Source organism: Haliotis rubra, unplaced genomic scaffold (genome assembly GCF_003918875.1).
Source record: "Haliotis rubra isolate DU_JTF1 unplaced genomic scaffold, ASM391887v1 Scf9, whole genome shotgun sequence".
Lineage (NCBI taxonomy): Eukaryota > Metazoa > Mollusca > Gastropoda > Lepetellida > Haliotidae > Haliotis > Haliotis rubra.
In genome coordinates this window covers 1,207,458-1,229,629 of record NW_025767634.1, presented here as the reverse complement: position 1 = coordinate 1,229,629, position 22,172 = coordinate 1,207,458, and the positions used below count along the sequence as shown (strand labels likewise).

The window sequence follows — 22,172 nt, the reverse complement described above, 5'->3', positions numbered from 1 at the left end:
CCTAAAAATACTAATTACACTATATACGCAAGATGACAACTTCATTATTCTATTATGCGACGGTTCCATATAGATCCTTATACCGTATAGATCAATTCTCATCAGATGACAATTCTATACATCATGAAACTCCCAGCTCCGCATTGATCTTGACCTAAGTTGACCATCATGTTCAGTAAATAATCTCTTTCGTGTTCATGGTCCAATGCTGAGTAGCCTGATTTAACATACATAAGTCGTTTCTCACTATGATCAAAGATTGCATAGTTGATATCCAAGATTTGTCTGTTTTAGGGTGAAGGGTGAAGATAGCATGTTATGTTAAGTTATTACATATATATATATATAGCAAAATATATGTTGCAATATCTGCTATTACCATACCTGGACCTAATCTGTTAAAAAACAACTTTGAATCAAGAACAATTCATCCTTCATCATAAGACCAGGACATTTTTGTTGGTCAAGTAAGCTCCCCTAAAAACAAGGTATGAAAAGAGTGAGAAAAATCTGAGGAAAATTATTGTTAGATCTAGGTAGCCAGTAGCACTCCCAAAAGGTTGATGCAGAGACTGTGCATATGTTTCTGAGCTGCCAGTTGTTCCCTGTACAATATCTCCAACCCCCATGACCACTACTGCCCATCAGAAATAGCAAATTCAGTTTATATACATGTACTCAAAACAGATACGACTCCTATATTTCCAGCAAATGGCATATAATACAATTACTACTTCCTTCTTGCAATCCATGCTTTCTGGTATAAGCCTTACACCTGTCCATTTGTTGCCATTCTATTGGTCGTCAGTCAAGGACTTACATTTACAAATATAAATACCCTCAAACCCTCTTAGGCAGTGTTCCATAAGCAAGAAATATTCAACAACAGCACTCAGTTGTTACAAAAACACCATGCTTATAATTATTGAAATTTTGAACACATACAGCTGCAACTAGAACAGCTTCCAATATATAGGAATACATCCATATTTCAAACTGGAGTGTTGTTTCCCTTCAGAGATTTAATGTCAAGATCACACCTGGATGAGATGAAAGAACTAGTGTTTGTCATGGAGGAAACGGCAGAATGGCTGTTACCTATAATTTCTGAGCGCTCATTATGTTCATAACTCCAACCTGCACCTACCTGTTGTAGATCAGAGAGATCAGGAGATAATCCTCCATGCATACAGAATATAGTGCTCTCCACAACAGCAGCTGAAACACAGACAAGTAACCTCAAGATGACACAAGATTAATGATTCCAAAACTAACTTGTCTAAGACATATCATTTTCAGAGATCATGTTTAATCCCAGGGCAATGGGGTAACCTAGTGGTTAGAGCTTTCACACCCAAAACCCAGGTTTCATTCCTCACATGAGTACAGCATGTTCCCTGATGTGATATTGCTGGAATATTGAAAAAACAGTGTAAAACTAAACTCATTCACATATATTATTCTCAGCTTGTTGACACCATGTGTCGGCTTCACCAATCGTAGATGTCTAAGAACTGCATCACCTTGAGCTTTCTTCCTACATTAGGGACCGTTCATAATTCATGGCTATCGGGGGTGAATCCCCCCGTGATGATGATTTTGAGGGGGGTCTCCCATTTGTTCTGGGGAGGTCATCAATTTTGTACACACGCATGGGGGGGTTGTACATTGTACATGCTTGTCCACAAAAAAATCACACCCACCCAACACCCCCCCCCCCCAAATAAATTATGAACAGTCCCTAAGTTCACATTCCATTACATCAAAGAAATGCTTTCCAAAATGGTATAAAACACAACTTACTCACTCAGGGATAGACTATATAGTTGGCTGATCATAACTTCAAGCCTGAAACCCAGACCTAGTCTTAAATAGTGTTTCGGGTTGATGAAGGGGAGGTAATATTTGGGGTATTTTTATTTCATATAATCTGTAGATAATATTTGTTAAAGGCTTAAGTCAGGTAAACTTAAAGTTTGGTACAGAAACAATCTACCCCTGGGATCACAGCCACACATTGAATGGTTGGTCAGTTGGTCAGCTATATGAGGGTCAGTAAATAATCGAATCTGGACCAGACAATTCAGTGATCAACAGATGATCATCAATCTACACAATTACGGTTACAATGACATGTGTCACCCAAGTCAGCGAGTCTGACCACCCGAACAACTTATTGCCTCTCATGACAAGCACTGGTTGCTGAAAACCACGTCGAAACTAGATCTTCATGGGTCCACACAGTGAATGGAACCTTGTCACCCACACTGAATGGAATTATGTCTCCATATTAATGACAGCAGCTGTTAATTGCTATACCAGCGCAGAAAGGTTCAGATACAAACTTGCTAGCACTTCAACCTAGCACTTTCTAACCTCAGATCACTAAAAGTAGAAAATGACTTTGAAGCAATGGGGAAAAAAATGTTGATAGCAATACATATTTACAGGAGGGAAATAAATCCCGCTCACAGTCATTAACAGATATATATCAATACATCAGTTTTAATAATATTTATCATGGGCGTCTGGACTAGCAAAAACTTCAAACAGAGTTTACCTGTAAATATAATGCTTTTATGAACCATTCTGAATCAATGAATTACTGTTTTGTTACTTGCAGAATTTCTGCTTCATTCTGTCATGTCATCATTGCTTTATTCTTTTGAAAAATATTAAATCAGGTATATACTGCTCATCATTATCAAAGACAATTACAGAGATAAGAGTGCATATGTGAGTAACTGTTGTGTAACGCTACAGTCAGCTCAGCAAAGTTCTAGCAATTTAGCATTGCACTGTGAACATTGAGTCTGAACAAGGCAAATCAGTGGTTGAATACACAAGCAGCGACCCAAGCCATTAGTGCATGATCACATGCAATCAGGCAAGTCACAGAGACTGACCACCTGGTCCAACTTGGACCAGTAATAGAGCTATTTTAACCTCACTCTTGAGCGGGGTTATGACAAATAAATTATCATGTTTATGAATCTAGCATTTTGTCAGAAATAGAACTACATGGTATTACTGGTATACTGATATACCACAAAACACTTTTCAAACATTATGTATTGTAACATTTTTTCTTTGAACGGGTATATTAGTTTAAAAAATATATGACGTCTTGTGAAAATATCTGTGGTTTTGACCTTCAAAGGCTTTCATTCACAACTGATGTTTTTCATTGTAATCAACTGACAAAACCGTATACTCTACATACTATACATTGTAAAAAATGAAAACAGAATGTGTAACTATCAAACTTAATTTTGAGATTGCTGTTATCAGAACCATAACATTGTTAGGGCCTTTGTATGTAGAATATAGGCTCTGTATGTAGAATCAGTGTCACTGTCACTTTAGCTCCCAACATATCACAACTGTTATTGCAATACAGGAACCAACATCGCGATTTTCAATATAATTTACTTGTCAATACACAGTCCTAGTCTGAACCAATCTGTTATTGCCCACTTGGACAACATACTCCATGACTAAGACTATTGTTTCTCATTTTCTCTTCTTCATTGTTTCTCTTTTTAACACAGAATATCAATAGGGGCCTAAAAAATATTTGTTGTGGTTTTGATTACCCGACCGACCCTTAAATTCTGGTGCCAACCCTAGTTTTTTTAAGAGGTATGAGTAAAATAAGTTTTCAGATACAAATGTTTTTCCCCGACATCGGTCTTTCTGAAAGAGAAAGTCGACATGATGGCCGCAAGCTTGACTGAATAAACAATTACACATTGAAAAATGTGTTATTAGTTTGTACTATACTTATCAAATAAAATGTAATTTATTTTTTTTAAATTCCTACCTACCTACCCTAAATTTTAAAGAGGTGTTTTATTTGGCCTAGTTGTAGCATGAAGATTAGTTTGTGTAAGCCAACACTAGTAAGACATAGATAGCATGAATTGTATCTTGGTTTAGCATTTAAGTGCAGATGTTAAACATGAAAGTCATGTTGTAAGTACATTTATGAAAGGCAAGCGCCCATTAAATTCATTCAATATATCCATGAACTACCTTGATAATCACAATATTTCTGAGTTGAAACCTTTTGAATTATCAGAAATCAAAAGTGTCAATTTCAAAGCACTATCCTATTTACTGTCTCGAGAAACAATTCTAGAATTATTTTAGTCATTTGTCATAATAAACAATGGTATATAATGCCTAGAAACTTTGGTGTTGCTCACTGCTGTTTCAGATGCATGTAAGTATCTTTCTTTCGAATTGTACATATTCAAATGTATGTTTACCCTAATGACATTTTCTTCTTGTTATTGTAGATACATACCCAGAAACACAACAACTGAGCAATCAATTCTCATCAGGTCTGTACATTTTGAAACTCCCACTTCCACATTGATTTTGCTCTAAGCTGACGATCATGTTTACCAAATCATCTGGTCTGTGTTCATGACATAAGGCTGAGAAGGATGATCAAAGATTTGGAATTTGATATCCAGATGTAGTTTGGTGGAGGATTCCCACACTGTGTCACTCAAGGAATGTTTCTCTGGAGACAGTAATGCATTGTGATCAATGTCCTTGTATGTTGTGCATTGTGTTGTTCCTTTGCTAGACAAATGCAGTTCAATAAACAACAGGTGAGGAAAATACACTTTAATTCTGTGAGTAGATCAAAGTGGTCCTCACCCCCCTCCAACAATGACACTGTTGACAGTCAATATGAATGCAACATGGTTTCAGTAATCTCAAAGTAATGTGAAACCCACTTAAGATTGACAAAACATAAGAAAACTTAGCAGGCTTTACATTTTCTGGCCAGAGATGAAATAAAACTTGTTTTTGGATCACTAGCTACTCAAAAAGGGAAGAACTTTTGTTCCTGAAAGTGTTCAAAAACAGAAGAAGCCTCCTTACACATTATTGTCTACTTGATATTAAGCGCATTTTATGAAAGAATAAAACATATCCCCCTACAGAAAGAAACCATATCAGGAGGGACTACAAGGGGAAGGATTGTCATAGAAAAGAGCAAAGCTACATATTCTATTATATTAGTGATTTCTTAATAACAGCCTCATTTGCAAACCTGTAGTGACTGGGAAGTTCCCAAGGGAGTTATGATACCTTAGCATAATATGTGGCAGTATGCAAATAAAACAGTGTAATGCACATAAATGCCCCTATAGCAGCTCTTGTATCAACATTATCTGTTCCCTTACAAAGGAAGCTTTCAGAACTTCATCCTGTACTCTGCAAGATCAATAGTCTTTACAAGCTCCACATGCAGGAAGCCAATATGTTTTATTCATTCATTATACAACATACTGCCAGAGGAAAAGGGCAGGCTTTTATACAAATTCTCATTTACCAAGCAAATTCTGTACTCTTAGAAATAAAGTATTTCTCAATTAAACAAAGTTACCCATAATAAGATAATGATACTGGTTTAGCAGTCCAAGTCATCCCTTTGTTATAAATCATGTGTTTTTTAATGTTTGATGCTTACAAATCTAGACTACCATATTTGCTTGTGTAGGATAACCATATGTGCTGCAATAAGTGCCTAGGGTGCTGAGAAAATCAACATTAATTTGGCCTGATTTCAGAGTGCTTATAACAACTAATGTTTGTTTCAAGGCACTTGTGTTATTGTAAATAATATTGAGTAGAAGTGATCTGCTTCCCAGTGCTTGTGAAGAAAACTTGCAATTATACTTACAAGTTGGTCAGTGGGAACATTAGCAGGGTGTCATAGTGGTATACATGAAATATATATTATTTTCTTTTTATACTTTCTAATGGGATCGAGTGGTCAGGATCACTGACTTCATCGACACATGTCACAGTATCCCAATTGCATAGATTGATGCTCATGATGTCAGTCTCTGGACTGTCTGGTCCAGACTTGATTATTTACAGACCGCCTCCATATAGCTGGGATATTGCTAAGTGTGGTGTTACACAACAAACAAAACTTTTCTTTTTCAATATTCAAATTTCTTTAAAATAACTTATTTAGAAGAATTGTTTCGACTTCATTCAGTTAAATATTGACTTATTGATTCAATATCTTGCTTCAGGTCTGTAAAGATGGACTTAGATTAGAACTTAATTAGAGACAAGCATTGTCACTAAGGTGACATAATCCCCCGCCGCAAATTATCAAATCAAACTTATAAAGTAATGAAAGTTTAAGATGAAGTTAAATGTCAACAAAAACATTATCTTGCTCTTTAGTTGTTCAAACACACACATATTTTCAAGACTGACTTTGACCTTGACATGAATGTCATAGTGTATGAAATATGCAAAACTAGTACTAAAGAAATTGCTTATGAAAAACATTCAAGGGAGGTCTTGAAAGTCTATGAAGAAAATCCAGTGAACCATTTTTAAAATAAACTAGGCACATATAGAAACTGTGCATACAAAAATTTAAAATCTAAATTTATCAAACCTGTGTAGACACATAAGGATTTAAACTCAGAGATGAGTGACACGTATCCAACATGCCTGCACGTGCCACGTTCCGTGAGGTTAGTGGGTTCGTCCTTGAGACGTGCAATACGTTGTTGCACGTGCATTCCGGGAAAGAGAAACAGAGCAAATGAATGCCACACAATACTGTCACTTTGGAAAGCTCAACCCTTGCCCTTGCGATCGTTAAAAAATTAAATGGCTATTGAAGCGCATAGCATGCCAAGGCTCACGTCTGCACAACGTCACGAGGCCATTGGGATGGTCCGTGGGGGAATGTCTCAACGACAAGTGGCTGCACATTTCCACTGCCACCGGAACACCATTTCTGCACTGGTGAGGGCGCTACCAGAACACAAATGACGCGCTCGATCGGCCCACGTTCTGGGCGTCCACGTGTAACAACGCCAAGACAGGACAGATGGATAACGGTGACCCATCTTCGCCACAGGTTTCAGACTGCAGTGATGACTGCCCGAACCATCCCAGGACTTCGCCGTATCCACCCCAACACAGTTCGACAACGTTTACGTCATCACGGGATCAGACCACGACGTCCTGCCATACAGCCTATCCTGACACAACGTCATCGACAAGCTCGCCAAATGTGGTGCCGAAATCATGTCCGCAGACCCTTGTTTTGGTGGAGAAATGTTGTTTTTACAGATGTGTCCAGGTTTAACATTTCCCATAGTGATGGACGTCAACGTGCCTATAGACGCGTGGGAGAATGTTATGCACAGGCCTGTGTCTTGGAGAGGAATCGCTTTGGTGGTGGGTTCCGTGATGATTTGGGGTGGAATAACAGCACGCCAAAGAACTCCTTTGGTGATTGTTCAGGGCAACTTAACTGGTGTGGGCTACAGGGATCAGATTCTTCGACCTGTGGCAATTCCTTTTCTGCAACGTCATGGCCCTGGGTTAACATTCCAACAGGACGATGCCCGCCCTCATACGGCAAGGGTTGCTATGGATTTCTTGCAACACCACAACGTTGAGTTACTGCCTTGGCCTGCAAATTCACCGGATCTCTCCCCGATAGAGCATGTTTGGGACGAGATGGATCGACGTCTACACCGTCTTCCTCATCCGCCAGATAACGTCCTTGACCTTGCAGCAGAACTTGAGAGAATCTGGCGTGACATCCCACAAGCCTTCCTTGCACGTTTGATAGGCTCTATGCGTCGTCGATGCACTGCTGTTCTCAATGCCGATGGTGGACATACCCGTTATTGAGCTTGTGACATGGTCGTTTGACCCCTGTCCCGTTTGTGGACTCGTGACATCATTGTGATTGACTTTTCAATTGAAATTCTCCCGACTTGTTATGGTCTCATGATCCCTCCATTAAAGTTTATATGTACCTTTGACATTGTTATCTTACTTATCAACTGGGATAATATTTTGACAATGCACAGTTTCTTTATGTGGCTAGTATATCTTGCTGACAATTCAGGTTAACATTCTGAAATCTTCATAGTGTCGTCATGACCCTAAAAATTATGTGAAGGTCACCAAAATTTATTGGGCCCTGGGCCTTCCCTAGATGAAGCTTGGTGTCAAATATGAAGAAAGTCCACAGAATATTTTTTGTGATATCTTGCTGACTATCTTAACAAGCAATTTAACATGCTGAAATCTTCAGTGTCTGTGACCTTGAAAATTAAGTGAAGGTCACCAAAATCAACTGGGCCCTGCGCCTTCCCTGGATGAAGCTTGGTGTCAAATATTAAGAAACTCCAGTGAATGGTTCTTGAGGTATCTCGCTGACAAGCATAACATGTATGTTAATATGCTGAAATCTTCAAAGTGTCTCTGTGACCTTGAAAATTAAGAGAAGGTCACCAAAATTGACTGGGCCCTGGGCTTTCCCTGGATAAAGCTTTGTGTTACATATGAAGAAAATTCAGTGAACGGTTCTTGAGATAGCTTAACATGCAGGTTAACATGCTGAAATCTTCAAAGTGTCGCCATGACCTTGAAAATTATGTGAAGGTCACCAAAATCAACTGGGCCCTGCGCCTTCCCTAAATACAGCTTGGTATTGAATATGAAGAAAATCCAGTTGAGATAGCTTAACATGCAGGTAAAACATGAAAGTCCCCTTGTGACCTTGAAATGAAGGTCAAGGTCACAGGTCAAGGTCCTTTCTTATAGTGTGATGAACCTAGGTACCAAATATGAAAAGAATCTAGTGAACAGTACTTAAGATATTCCAATTCGGACATACGGACGGACGGAGCCTAATACTATATCCCCTGCTTTGCGCTAAACGCGTTTAAGGTAAATGTAGCGCAAAGGATTCCTATTGCCCACAAATGAAGGGACTTGTTTATCTGGATTCAGTGACAGATGCCCCTTACAATCTGACTTCAACTTTGGTTGTTGATTTGACAAGGTAGGTAGCTACTACTCCACAATGCTGTGTATCAAACACTGCATTCATAAGAGAGCAAACATACAATCGTTGTTACATACAAATATAAGTTTATCAAAAACAATTAAAGGATGATAAATCCAATCCCATGAATAAAGCATCTGAAATTTTCACTGATACATATTTTACAGGTTTTCTCCACCTGAAAGAATCATTGATTTCACTGAAAATAGTTTTGAACTTAGGTTGATTTTCCTCCAGAAAAAATAATAAACAAGCCCAAAACGTAAGCAAGGCTCTCTAATGCCCCTGATTGTGACTCCAAACCTCAGCTGAACAACAATTAATAATGATTATTCTTGACAAAAATACAAGATCTGTATCAAACTTTACACTGCATCTTCCCTATAAACAACAAAGCCCTTGCTAAATCTGATAACAATCTGGTAATGAAGTAAATAATCATAAAGTTGGTTGAACAAATTTGATGTGAGACTTAAAAAAGCTATAAAAAAAGCTTACCTATAGGTAAACAGTTGAAGCAATCTGTGAAAGTTTTCCATAATTTAATGTTGTATCTTCTCTTGCATTCATCATAAAAACCATATATTCTGAAATAAATATCATAAATGAGACATACAAAACTGTTGTTCATTGTTCATAAACAGAAATTTGTGGAAATAGCAGATACTTGGTTTTATCATGACCTAACAAAGCTAGGGGTACTGGGAGACCCAATGTCCTAGGAACCCTCAATAATTGATTTCAAAGGTTCTAGCAGGAAATTAAAGTTTCGTGTAATGTAATGAAATGGTGTAGCATACTGTACTGTAAGATTTGATAATTACTTGAACTACACAACCTATTTAATTCCTGTCAAGAATTTGGCACAAGGAATACCATTGTGCAACTCAAAATCATATTTTACCATTGCAAGTTTATTGTTGTTCAAAATTTAGTGAGGTCCCAGGCTCCATGAATTTTGTTCGTAAGTATTTGAATCTAGGGGCCACTAATTCTTGAACTTTAAACATCAAGGTTATGAGAACGAACCCTTGATTGACTGCTTAATTAGAAAAAAATGTTCATAATTATGCTATTTATTATTACAATATAACACTGAAGTTAACAGATTATACAATTCAAGTGCAGGGATAGACTAATCTGACTTGAAGAAATCCAGGGGGACCTGCTGTTTTCTGGCAAACCTATTTATACCACATAAACCTCTAATCCAATATGAGCTGGGTATGAACTATGGTGGCTTCTACCGAAGGACATCTTGCTAAGAAATCTACCTGGAAAATAACTGTTCCCTAGCAACATTACAAAGTATAGTCTGTGCCAGAAAAAAACATGTTACTCTTAAATTGTTCTGTTATTATGTTTACAAGATCATGCTCCACTGTCATGAACACCAAAAGCTTTAATTGGGATAACATGTACAGATAAATGGTCTTGATATTTGAGAATCATGCTTAGCTTTGTTTTCAAACATTTTAAATGACAATTTATCATTTGTACAAAATCTAAATGTCTATATCTCTACTTAAATATATTGTTTTATTCTTAAAAAGTCTCATTAAAAATCACAATTGATGATACTCTTTTCCATGCATTACTGTATGAATAAATCTTTCATCACTTAATAATTCTTTGCAACTGGAAAAAAACAAAGTATTGTATTGATTTTACAAGCAATTATTCCAAGATGCTGTATTCAGTTTCATGATTAGGAATCGTGAAAACATACATGTCTAATGAAGTGGCAGTGTCACTACCACGAAACCAAGCAATAAAATCACCCAAATCACCACAACAGTGATCACATTACCATTAGCACCATTCATCAATACACAAATCAATACCAGCATTAATTGCCAATACACAACCAAACTGGAATAATCTGGCACCCAATAACACCACTTGAGTCAATACATAATCTGATGTGATGAAAGTCATTATAGAATGAGATAATCCTCTAATTCCGGGGTTTATAACCCTGTTATTCTTTGGCCAGACTGATCATTACACAGAGGTTTATGTCTTGTCATATTGAATAATCTTGCATTGAGAGCTAAACCTTGTAATATTGCCTGCTTGATAATTGAATGATTATCAGCAAGTCACACGACCCACCTGTCAAAACCACCTATGGTTTCTGGTATATGAAAGCTGCCAGAGATTAACTACATGTTCTGATATTTGATCATTCTGTGATGGCTATGGTCAATCAATAATCAATAATGGCACACACAGATCTTTCCCTGCAGTTAATAGGCTGAAAATGCCCCATAATTGTAGGTGAATAATTCCCCTCCTGTTTACACTGATATAAGGAACTGAGTTGATGATGCTTCCTAACATGATGTTCAGAACAATATTCATGTGTCTAACACTTATACTTAACATTCAGGGTTTAACAGGACAGATATGCGAGTCCAGTTTGGAAAGGAATATAATTAACAGAGGGGCACAAAAAATAAAACAAACAAGAAAATATAAAATCAATGTTATAAATTTGATCAGCAGTCTGAAAAGTCCCAGAATCATATGAATTCAAAGTTCATTTCATGGTGTACAGTAAACTCCCATCAGCACCCATGAAATTAAATATCTGCCCCCCGTTTAACAAAGTATAGGCATGTACAAACATTCTAGCTCTATAATTATTGCTTCTTAAAAGTGTACACGAATATTCTTTTACATGAAACATCATCATATCTTCAAGAGTGACATTTTTTACAACACTAATTATGCCTGATATGTCATAAGAAGGTTACGGAAGGTAATTAGTTAGATAAGATGCCACTTCAAAAGCAATATCAATATTCAGATAAGACTGCTGTAATTCGTTCATTGAAAAAACACTATTCCTGGGATCATTAACTCCATATGCAACAAAAGAAATAATTGTTTACATCTCATTCACATATTAACAGCTTATGTCAAATCCATTCATGCAGAATTGTCTGTGTGAAGGACAAATATGATCAAACCATTTTAAATATCATGAGCAGCCGTAATATGCCATTGCCTACAGAGAAATTCAGCTTCATAAATGCCATTGATGTACTATCACTAGATATATGTCAAGCATAACACAAGCTTCAGTGAAACACTTAAGGTTAGTTTTTATGACACCTGCACATAATCATAATGAGCAGCTTCAATGTTACACTTTCAGTGTGAGTCCTGAAGAATACATGATGACGTACCGATTGATTGATGCACATTCATGGTTCCCTCGTAGCAAAAAGAAGTTGTTTGGGTATTTGATCTTATATGCTAGTACCAAACATATAGTCTCAAGGGATCTTTTACCTCTGAAAATATAAAGAAAACAGTTTAATTATGCAAGTATTCCAGTTCTCAGCAGCACACATTGTTTATGCATACAAATCTCAAAGAATTGCCAAGACAATTGTATTTTTTAGGTCCATTAATAATGATCAGATTTTCATACTTGGTATTGTGTGTTGAAGCTGCTGCTTTGCTAAATGCAGTTACATGTAGGTACATGTGTTAGATCTACAAATGATTTCTCACAACAGTGCATGAATCATTAAGGACAGTCTACAAGGAGCGATAACACACAAATACGTTGAAGTGCAAGACACAAATGAAATAAACTGAAAAACTAGCATTTCTAAACAGTCTGATTAACACGGACACTTAAAATGCAACTGATGTAATTTACAGATTACAATATTTCAAAATGACAAAAGCTTTGTAACAGTTTTAATCAATAATGCCTTTGTCTTATAAACAATGTTTACTGCATCAACAAATCCTGTTTTATTTTCTGCTTTATCCACAATCTACTTCTGCTGACTCATCTGATGTACTTCAGGAAAACACATTGACCCTCTAAGTCAATGAATCAATCATGACTATTTTCAGACCAGTGCGACACAACCCTGGTTGAAATGATATCCTGGCAACTCCTAACTTCCCAAAGGTTTGATGGGTAATAATTCAAATGTTTCACGAACCTGTCTACATAATCACCAAGGAAAAGATAATTTGCATCTGGGGGAAATCCACATTTGTCAAAGTGTCGCAGCAGGTCCTCATATTGGCCATGTATATCTCCACATATATTGACAGGTGAATCCAGTTCCAGCAGCATGGGCTGTTCCAGGAATATTCCTCGGGACAGTTGGCATAATTGGCGAATTTGGGTTTCAGGAAGTTGAACCTACAATTAAACATTCAACGCTTGAAGCATATTGTTACATGCAGTAGAGTACAGCAAGTGAACAAATCTTTCATATTCAAAAACACATGTTAATTTTGACAGATTAGCAAAATATAAAGCAAAAGTATATAGGTGCTGTGAAATTTGATAACACTCTAGTGAATAATTGTACATGTACTTACAAAGGCAAGCACTACCATAACGCAAAACAGTCATGTGCCATCAAATATATTCACATTTTAAGATGAATGAAAAAGAGAACAAGATAATAAACTATCCAAATGATGAAGACTCAACTACTTTTGAGCAATATTAATAACCCAAGCTACATTTGCATTTCTTGTTCACTTGTTTTGTCTTAATCAGTATCACTGGTGAAAACAAGATGAAGCATATGCTCAACTGAAGCTCCAGTGTTATAAGATTAAACAAGTAGATGTAAAATATTAATCTCAATGTCTACCTGTTTCCCTGGAGAGTCTCTGACAGAGAGCAGCTGTTCAATGATAGAATCCACGTTTAGTTCCCTATTCATGATGGCTGACTTCAAGCTATGCTGTGACCAATCAGCCCGTTTTTAGTAATGTGCATGCCTGTGGGAATGAACAAAAGCAAGCGATCACACACGGGTTACACTAATATAATACCATAAACAACTTTCAATACAAAGCATTATACATTACCATGTAGTATAAGCAATATTATACATGGATAGATTTGCTGTAATACATAACCCCGACACTTACAGATGGTTAGGCTTTGTTAGCTTAACGGGTTACTGGGACATAGTAAGTTACACTAAGTCATACTGAGTGTCGCTACCACTCACCTATATATGCTAACATCCCATTCAGTGTATTCATTACTACTTATTGAATGCTATTTGTTCACAACTATATTTTATGGACTGAATGCGAACTAGAAGTTTTTATGTGGGTTCAATAAACTTCCCTTGGGGCTTTCTGCTTGTTCCTATTCTATTGATGTATGTATCCAATATCTGGTGAATTCAAACACAATTACTACCCTGACCATCCAGGCCTAGTAGGGCCTCCATCGATAACGGGGCAATTTTCAAGAGAGAGGCTAAAAACTGCGTACTGAGTATTGAAAGTGGCAGTAATTCAACTGCAGTGTATGTGTGGACAACAGTGCTGTGACAGGTGGACAAAAGCTGTGTTGACAATGTGCAACTGTGATATTCAGAAACCCAGCAACAACCACCACACTTGTCTCCATTAGTCCAACCATAATCTATACTAACAGGGTGTCAAAGTCTGTGTTGATGTTGGACTTCACATCATATGTTTCAGTCAATTGCAATCATAAATATAAACACCTATCCTATCAGGTCATATGTCTATCATAAACGGGGCAATGGAAAAAACAGTGAAGGTGTAAGTGAAATGTAACCATGACTTGACAACACTGATGATCCTTCAGTCAGTCTGGCTGGTGAAAAATACTTAGGATTAGTAGTTTTCTAAAAATACACATTGATTTTATTCTTACAGAACAACAAATCTTAAACTGATTGTGAAATCCAACTGGGCATAGTTCATGGTGTTGATCACTGAGGCAGGAAATTATGTTCTAAAAATGACATTTTATGTTTTACATTCCAAAATCTACACATATACTCTGTATGAAATTCAATAAGGTCATATTATTAATTAATCCCTGACAAATTATGTTTTATTCATACGTAAATAATATAACATATACATGCATCATTCAAGGTTTGGCCCTCCGTAAAATCACAACATTGAGTATTATAGAGTCAGTCTTTGAAATTATTTGGAGTTTTCATATCCCATTGTTTGTGCCTATGTAATTTGAGCTCCTAGAATTCTACCCTTTAAAATTAACAATGAAAAGGGCCTGTCAACTTCAACACTTAATTTCAAACAGTATAATCCATAAAGTACTATGTGCGTAACCCTTTATAAAAATCAAATGGTTAGGACACAAGGAAGGTTTGCAATGGGACCAATATCCTGACAATCATACTTCTCTTACCATATCCAGGGCTCCAGATAATTTTTCAATATCAGGAGTACGTACTCCTTATATTTTTTCAATATGGGAGTACTGGAAAAACTTAAGAGTGCATTTAGAGTACTGAATGGAAATTAGTAATCAGTATTCTTGTGTTTCATTTTGGTATATGCACCACAACATTGCTACTCTTGTGTAAACAGGTCAATAAACAATAAAACAATACCTTTTCATATACGTCTGTAAATGATTCGTACACCATTGTTGTGGTGCGAATCTGCTACGTTTTCAAAATTATTTCCTATCGTATCGTGCATATTTTTTTATCCGTACATACGTCGATACGGCCCTTATCTGGAGCCCTGCATATCATATCTAGATAACCTTTTACTCATTAGATTACTTTTGCTATTTTGAGTATATTGCAGACTCAATGACATAAATTTGGTCAAAATGGAGGTGGTCTGCAAATAACAATGAAAATTGGCCTGGAACAAATGCAATTATTTTACCATTATCATCCATGAAGACGGGTCTGTGTTGACAGGACAGTGGATATGAGATTCACCATTTACAGAGGGTAAAGCTGGGTTCTTATATTGTCTATGGACAAGCTACTGCTTTCAGTTTTTCATACTTAACATTTGATAATGGTCTTTATTTTCTACATCATAATTCAGTTTTTCTTTTTTTAAAAAGTCATCTGTTATTTTTCCCAATTCTGACTAAACAGCAACTGAGTGAGTGTGAATGAGTTCAGCTTTACGCCGCACTCAGCAATATTCCAGCTATATGGCGGCGGTCTGTAAATAATCAGGTCTGGACCAGACAATTCAGTGATCAACAGCATGAGCATCGATCTGCACAAATGGGAACTGATGACATGTGTCAACCAAGCCAGCGAGCCTGACCACCCGATCCCGTTAGTCGTCTCTTATGACAAGCATCGGTTACTGAAGGTACATTCTAACCCGGACATTCACATGTAAACAGCAACTGTGTTGTATTTTATCTATATATGCTATCCATATGAGGTTGGGTCAAAATTTATATGAACTTATCCCTTCAAACCAATAAAACAAATCTGTACACACACTGTTAGACATGAAAGCCTGCTAATGGTATTTTGTGTGCAAGCTACATAAGCCATTAACAGAACAGTGTTATTCCAAAAAGAGTTTTAACTTTACAGCATACTTCTGCTTCCAGCCTTTATTGCCATCATTATTAACATGATAAGACATAGGTGAGCTTCAAGTACAGGTTCTTTATGTTTTTGGTCTAGGATGTTATTGGTTTAAAGTTCACTTTGCCTTAAACACACCTTCTTTGTATTTTCATATATACAACAAAACACTCAGGAAATTAGTCCATTATCTTATTTGACATATGCCCTTTGGTATTGACCCTACTACAACCTTCAACAAAACTAATTTGATCAATTATGATTTATGCAGTCTGTGCCTAAAACATTTGAGTCTACTATTCCAAACTTGGACCTGAGTATATTTCTTAGAACATCTCAAGTTATAATATGGAGTCTTTTAAGCTGATCTTAACTAGACCGAACAGAATTTAATCAGACTAATGACTTGGGACGACTGATTAAAGTGGTTATGTTGTGGTTATGACAATAGATGTTGATTTCTAATACTGATCACATTTTTGTATAAATTGATATTGTGCGAACTTTGCAGCCAAGTAGTTATTTTTCAGGATTCTTAATCAACACAGGTCACAATAGTCATAACAAAACAATCAATTTACTGACCCAATTTGTGATCAAAAGACATCAAATACCAAACTACACATTCACCAAATTACATTACATATGGAAACAATATGACAGAGTACTGGCCATAAGTAGTAGATTCATGGTTGAAGTGCAAAGGTCAAAGCAGGACCCTAATTTAAAACATTGCAAAAAGCAGGCAATGACATAAGCTACTTGACTTTCAATCAGGTGAGCAAAAATCGGAATATTTCGGGGTTTCCAAATTCAAATAATTTCAAACACTGCCTAGACTAATGCTATATTTCGAACACTGGTTTCTGAGAAAAGTCCTTTTGACTTCTGCTAATGGCTGACATATAGTTGCTGCAGGGTTAAAGAATATTTACACCCATGTTTGTCAGCTTTAACATCACAAATCAAATCAATTAGTATTAGTTACTAAGCTTCAGCTGATCTATGTATGAGCGGATTGACCTGAGACTTTCAATTTATCAGTCCTCAGGTCATTCAGTAATGATAGTTGGGGTTCCATGGAATAAAAGTGTGTGTGTGTGTGCATGCGTGTGTGTGTGTGTGTGTGTGAACACTGCAGCCAATAACACAAGTATTTTTGGTACTGTATGGAGAGTTCCTAATTTGAATCACAACTAGGTAAAGGATCTGAACAGAAATATATGCTTACTGGGTACGGTACAATTTAAATATTTTCAGTCATTCCAATGTGCATGCCCTTTGGCAACCTATGAGACTCACAGTACATACCACTCACACATATACACATAGGCTGCAACATTTTGCATCTAGTATCACCCAGTTACTATAGTTCTGTGGTTATTGATGTGTGCTCCTATAGTATTTGAATCTAGGGAACCACGAATAATTTAACTTTAAACAATGGGATAATGAAAAAGTCTCAAAATGACCTTACCTTTCACACTTAATTAACGAACACTGATAGCCATGACAACATTTAACAAATTATCTGTCTGTGAAGTATTTCCAACTCGCTAATATCAAGGTTGAATGTCAGTAAATGGTGGTTGATGGTATGACTTATAATCCATGATGTTAAGTTGGGCTGGATAAAAAGATTGATAATTGGACATATTGTCAACAGGAGAAATTATTCACAATTATCAATATGAAAATTGAGTCATCAATAATATCATCCCAGGGATTGGGAAAGAGGGGCCATTTTGCACATTAGAATAAACAATGGCCTATTAAAATTTTGAAGTTTACAATTGATACAAGGGCAGTGGCCCATTCTAAATTCAGAAAATGGCTAATAATCCTGAAAATGGCCCATATTAAAGTTCTCTATCCCAATCCCTGCATCCATAAACTACTGTGATGAAATAAAGTTGTAATTTACATAATCAATACCCAAACTTACGTCTTTATTCATGGGTCACTTCCAAATTATATTCAAAATGATGTTTTTATTTGTTATTGATGCATAAATGTGTTACAACACAGCAGTGACGTGAAACATGCTAATTTCATTTGGTTACTTGTTCGATATTTATCGATAATCCATCAATATGATAGTTAATGATTGTTAATCTGTAAGATCTATATCGAAAGCAAGCCCCACTAGGATGCACAGACACATGATGATCTTGGTCAATCATGCATTGTAACCAGCTACTCCCCATTGTTTACAGGTCTTTCACCTGACCAGAGACATTGAGTAGAGTCAATTTACCATTAAATCTAAATGGGATGGCAAAACATTCAGTCAGGGTAATTACCACCTAGCTTAGATTTATTGACAAATGACACTTAAATGTCCATACGTTGTGTCTGTTCAGATGGCACGACAGTGTAAGAAACAGGTATGTTGCCACAAGAGTAACGTAAGGACTAAGGCTGTAACGATTCACTCGCATATTCGGTGAATCGAACCGTAGCCCTTCATGAATTCAATGTTTTACTTGAACCCTTGTGTACTTTTTGAAAGTGAGATATGCAGTAATGGAATACGTACTAGCCTTGCAGTAGCGCAAGTCATGTTAGTTTGCCAAGGCCACACATGGTACTGTCGATTATAACTATTACACACCAAATTTGAGTGTCATGAGATGACTGGTTACTGCTGTGACAAATCAAAACTGTCAACATGGGCGTTCCATATTGTACATCAATCACTTAACTACAATATTGTATTCGTGAATAATTATTCGTATTCGTTACCCAATATTCATGATACGTATCATATTCGCCACATAGTGTATTCGTTGCAGCCCTAGTAAGGACAAAGAGAAATTACATATTATGGATAAATAACATACTTGTGGTTAAGAGTCATATAATCAAAGAGATGTGGGTGGGTGGGTGGGTCTGTAGGAAGGCAGGTAGATTGCTGGGCTAGTATGAGACTCTTGTTTTGTTTCACAACCCCAAGAACTATGCTTGAGGACTACTTGAGGCGTTTGCTGATGCATATCGTTTTGGGCTCTTTTTGTATTTTTATTAAATGGGACATGGCTTGGTAAACTGGAAGTTCCAACAAGTTTGATTGATTCAAACACATCACTGCCTTCAAACTCAAATTATGTTATGTATAATTCTTTTTAATATCAATGCTGATATTGAGTTTTAACCAGGTACACGGAAAAAAATGTCATGACTCAGGATGTATTGGGACATTTGCTGAAATTACACAGAAGATTAGAGCATCAACCATGGCATAGTCTATCATAAGGGTTGGGCAGGTAATCATAATCACTATTATTTTAGGACTAATTTGGGAAGATTTTCAATTAGACGATCATAAGAACAGGAGACTAAATTAGGTGTCTGGGAACTCTTTGTATGATCTAGATTTGCTAATACATTTGAGAAAGATAAAATGAAAATTCAGAATAGCTGCGGCTTGCATCCAAAACTGCAAAAGATCTGACCAAATAAAAGACATTAATAAGCAAGTGAAAAGCTGAAAGTCAATATGCCAAAGATTCCCACTATACAATTATCCTCCTAATCACAGAATGTGTCTGGGAACTCTTTTTGGATGTTGTTAGCACCAGTGCGGTGTCCATGTTGTCGATATAATACTTGGTATTAATTTTGACAAGTCTAATTGATACAAATATTTGGGGGCAATATTACAAACACACACAAATAGACGAAGGAATGCGCTTAAAAATAACTAAAAAAAGAATATTTTTGTCATTTAATTAAATATGCAATATTTGCTTGCTCACTGTGTTCATCGATTTATCATACTGGCGCAAATGCACGTTGGACATCAAAATTCAAGATAAAAATATGCACAAGGTGACATGATAATTATTTTTGTGCTCGGTTTTGAGGGGTTATACGCATTGTCAGGTCAGATTCGCTTTAAAAAACAACATTTACCAAGTTAATATCACGCTAGACATAGAATAATCCAGATATTAACATAAATACTGTTAGTTAGCTGTGTCTCACGTAAAGTATGAAGTGACAACCCGATGACCTGTCAGTGCGAGAGTCAAGAGAAGAGGCGTCTGCTACGACAGTCAACTTGACGAGTTCAATCCACTTGATCTTGTCACATCCTGAGTTATCTAGAGATGGACAGGCATATCGTGGAGCATGTGTATCCCATAATAACATTACCTGCCACACACCAATCACAAAATGAAAGAAATTTCACAAACCATTGGTAAAACATGTCAATCGCACAAGAATCCACTCCTCCGATTCCGCGCCATGATGAGATTCTGACATTAGTCACGTGATGGTTGCCACTAGCAACTCTTTTCGCGTTCACCGCACCGACCTCTTTTCATCATTCCAACTCCCTAAATGACTCTCATTTTCATGTAATCGTGAATGGGACAGAGCCAAATAACGCCATTGATTTATCTAGCCCGTGCCAGTCCTAAGGACTTCCATTAAAAATACATGATCACATTTTCTTTGTATCGGATTAATTAAATACCCGCGCGCGACAGTATTATTCCACCCGCTGTGTGTCTCAAGTTGCAGACAGTTAGGTTTACGTTTCCGGATCAGCCGGTGTGGAACTTACTATTAGCATCAGTGTGTATGTTTGAACATTGGGTTTATGCAGAAGCAATGCTTGACATGTACAGTGACATCGTATTGCACACTGATTTAGTTATTTCAACGAAAGGGTGGTTATTTCATGTTTAGTCATTTAGAGCATGCCTACACAATACACTTGTTTCTGTTAAATACGTGGAATAAGTTCAGTTGAGTTAAACGTCATTTTTTCAGCCTGTCAAATAATAATCGAATGTCATTGATACATCAGACTTTTATTCATTCATTCATTCATTCATTCATTCATTCAAGTTTTATAAAAATGGAACTTATTTCTTACAATTATTCAGTCAGTTTTACGTTCATTCATAGATCTAAGCCAGGTTTTCATTCGTCCATCTAATCAGCTTATTCCTTATTACAATTTTCAGTATATGTTTTTGCCGAATCCGATATATGCTTAGTCAGGTATTCGTTCATTCATGCAGCTGGAGTATTCCTCCGCGCCACCTACACCTTATATATTACCCGTTCAGTCGAATTGTGGGTGTGTGGGGGCGTGCGCGTGTGTGTCCCTTTACACACATTTTATAGGATAATGATATTTGTTCTTTGGCAAACCAATCACAGAATAACGACAACTCGTGCTCAAAGATCAATATCGATTAACACTCCCTCTTTAAGTGCAAACGGTTTCAGGGAATATTGATCCAGGACATGTTTGTTTATTTCATGAGGAACGTTTTCTCAACATAAAATTCGATCATATGCGCGTAGAAACATTCAAAAGTGCACGTCTCTACTTTAATGGACGCACATCACCCACGAGTGTATTTTTTTATACAACTGAAGTATTTCATTAGTATTTTTCGGACCATTTTTTTGGTTTACCATAACATATAACTGAAAGTTTGTATATATTTTAACCAGTGTCGTAATTTGTCTTAACGTTGTAGGAGGCCTATCAATGAAATTCAGCAGATCGCTACCAAACTATGGAATATGTACTCACTTTAAACAAAAATTCCCTCACAAATTCCAAACAAGAAATCATTTCCATCAAGTATGCACGAACACTCGTTTTGTTGCCGTCTGCATGTGTTTGGTTCCACTGAAAATGTGGAATTTCCTTGTGTCTAGGTTTTGTCTACATAAGGGGGGAGGTAACTCTTGCCTCGACTCTCCCGACGCATCCGAAGTTACAAGAAGACCAGTGTGTGATTATCATTACACCATGACTACTAGGCTCAGTTGCAAGTTGTATTACTGCTGCTGAGAGATAAATATCACATAGGCTGATCCAGAGGAGGTGGTGTGTGTCTGTGTGTGTGTGTGTGTGTGTGTGTCCTGAAAGTATATTAAATGACATGTGCATGAGGCGTGCACCCACCCACCCCCAC

The 22,172-nt window shown here is 36.8% G+C and overlaps 1 protein-coding gene across 5 annotated transcripts in view; it reads right to left on the bottom strand.

Annotated features, from left to right (window-relative positions):
• Positions 1-22,172, bottom strand: part of LOC124263803 (serine/threonine-protein phosphatase PP1-like) — a 35,490-nt gene that overhangs the window by 6,124 nt on the left and 7,194 nt on the right. Inside the window, exons 1-7 of one of the 5 annotated variants that reach the window (XM_046698522.1) lie at positions 20,424-20,491; positions 20,212-20,330; positions 13,504-13,633; positions 12,835-13,040; positions 12,058-12,165; positions 9,362-9,450; positions 1,148-1,218 (exon numbers count right to left, since the gene is read on the bottom strand). In XM_046698522.1, the coding sequence (XP_046554478.1) occupies positions 1,148-1,218; positions 9,362-9,450; positions 12,058-12,165; positions 12,835-13,040; positions 13,504-13,575 (546 nt within the window). In that variant the 5' untranslated portion in view covers positions 13,576-13,633; positions 20,212-20,330; positions 20,424-20,491. The other 4 variants (XM_046698523.1, XM_046698521.1, XM_046698519.1 and 1 more) reach the window with 4 other exon arrangements.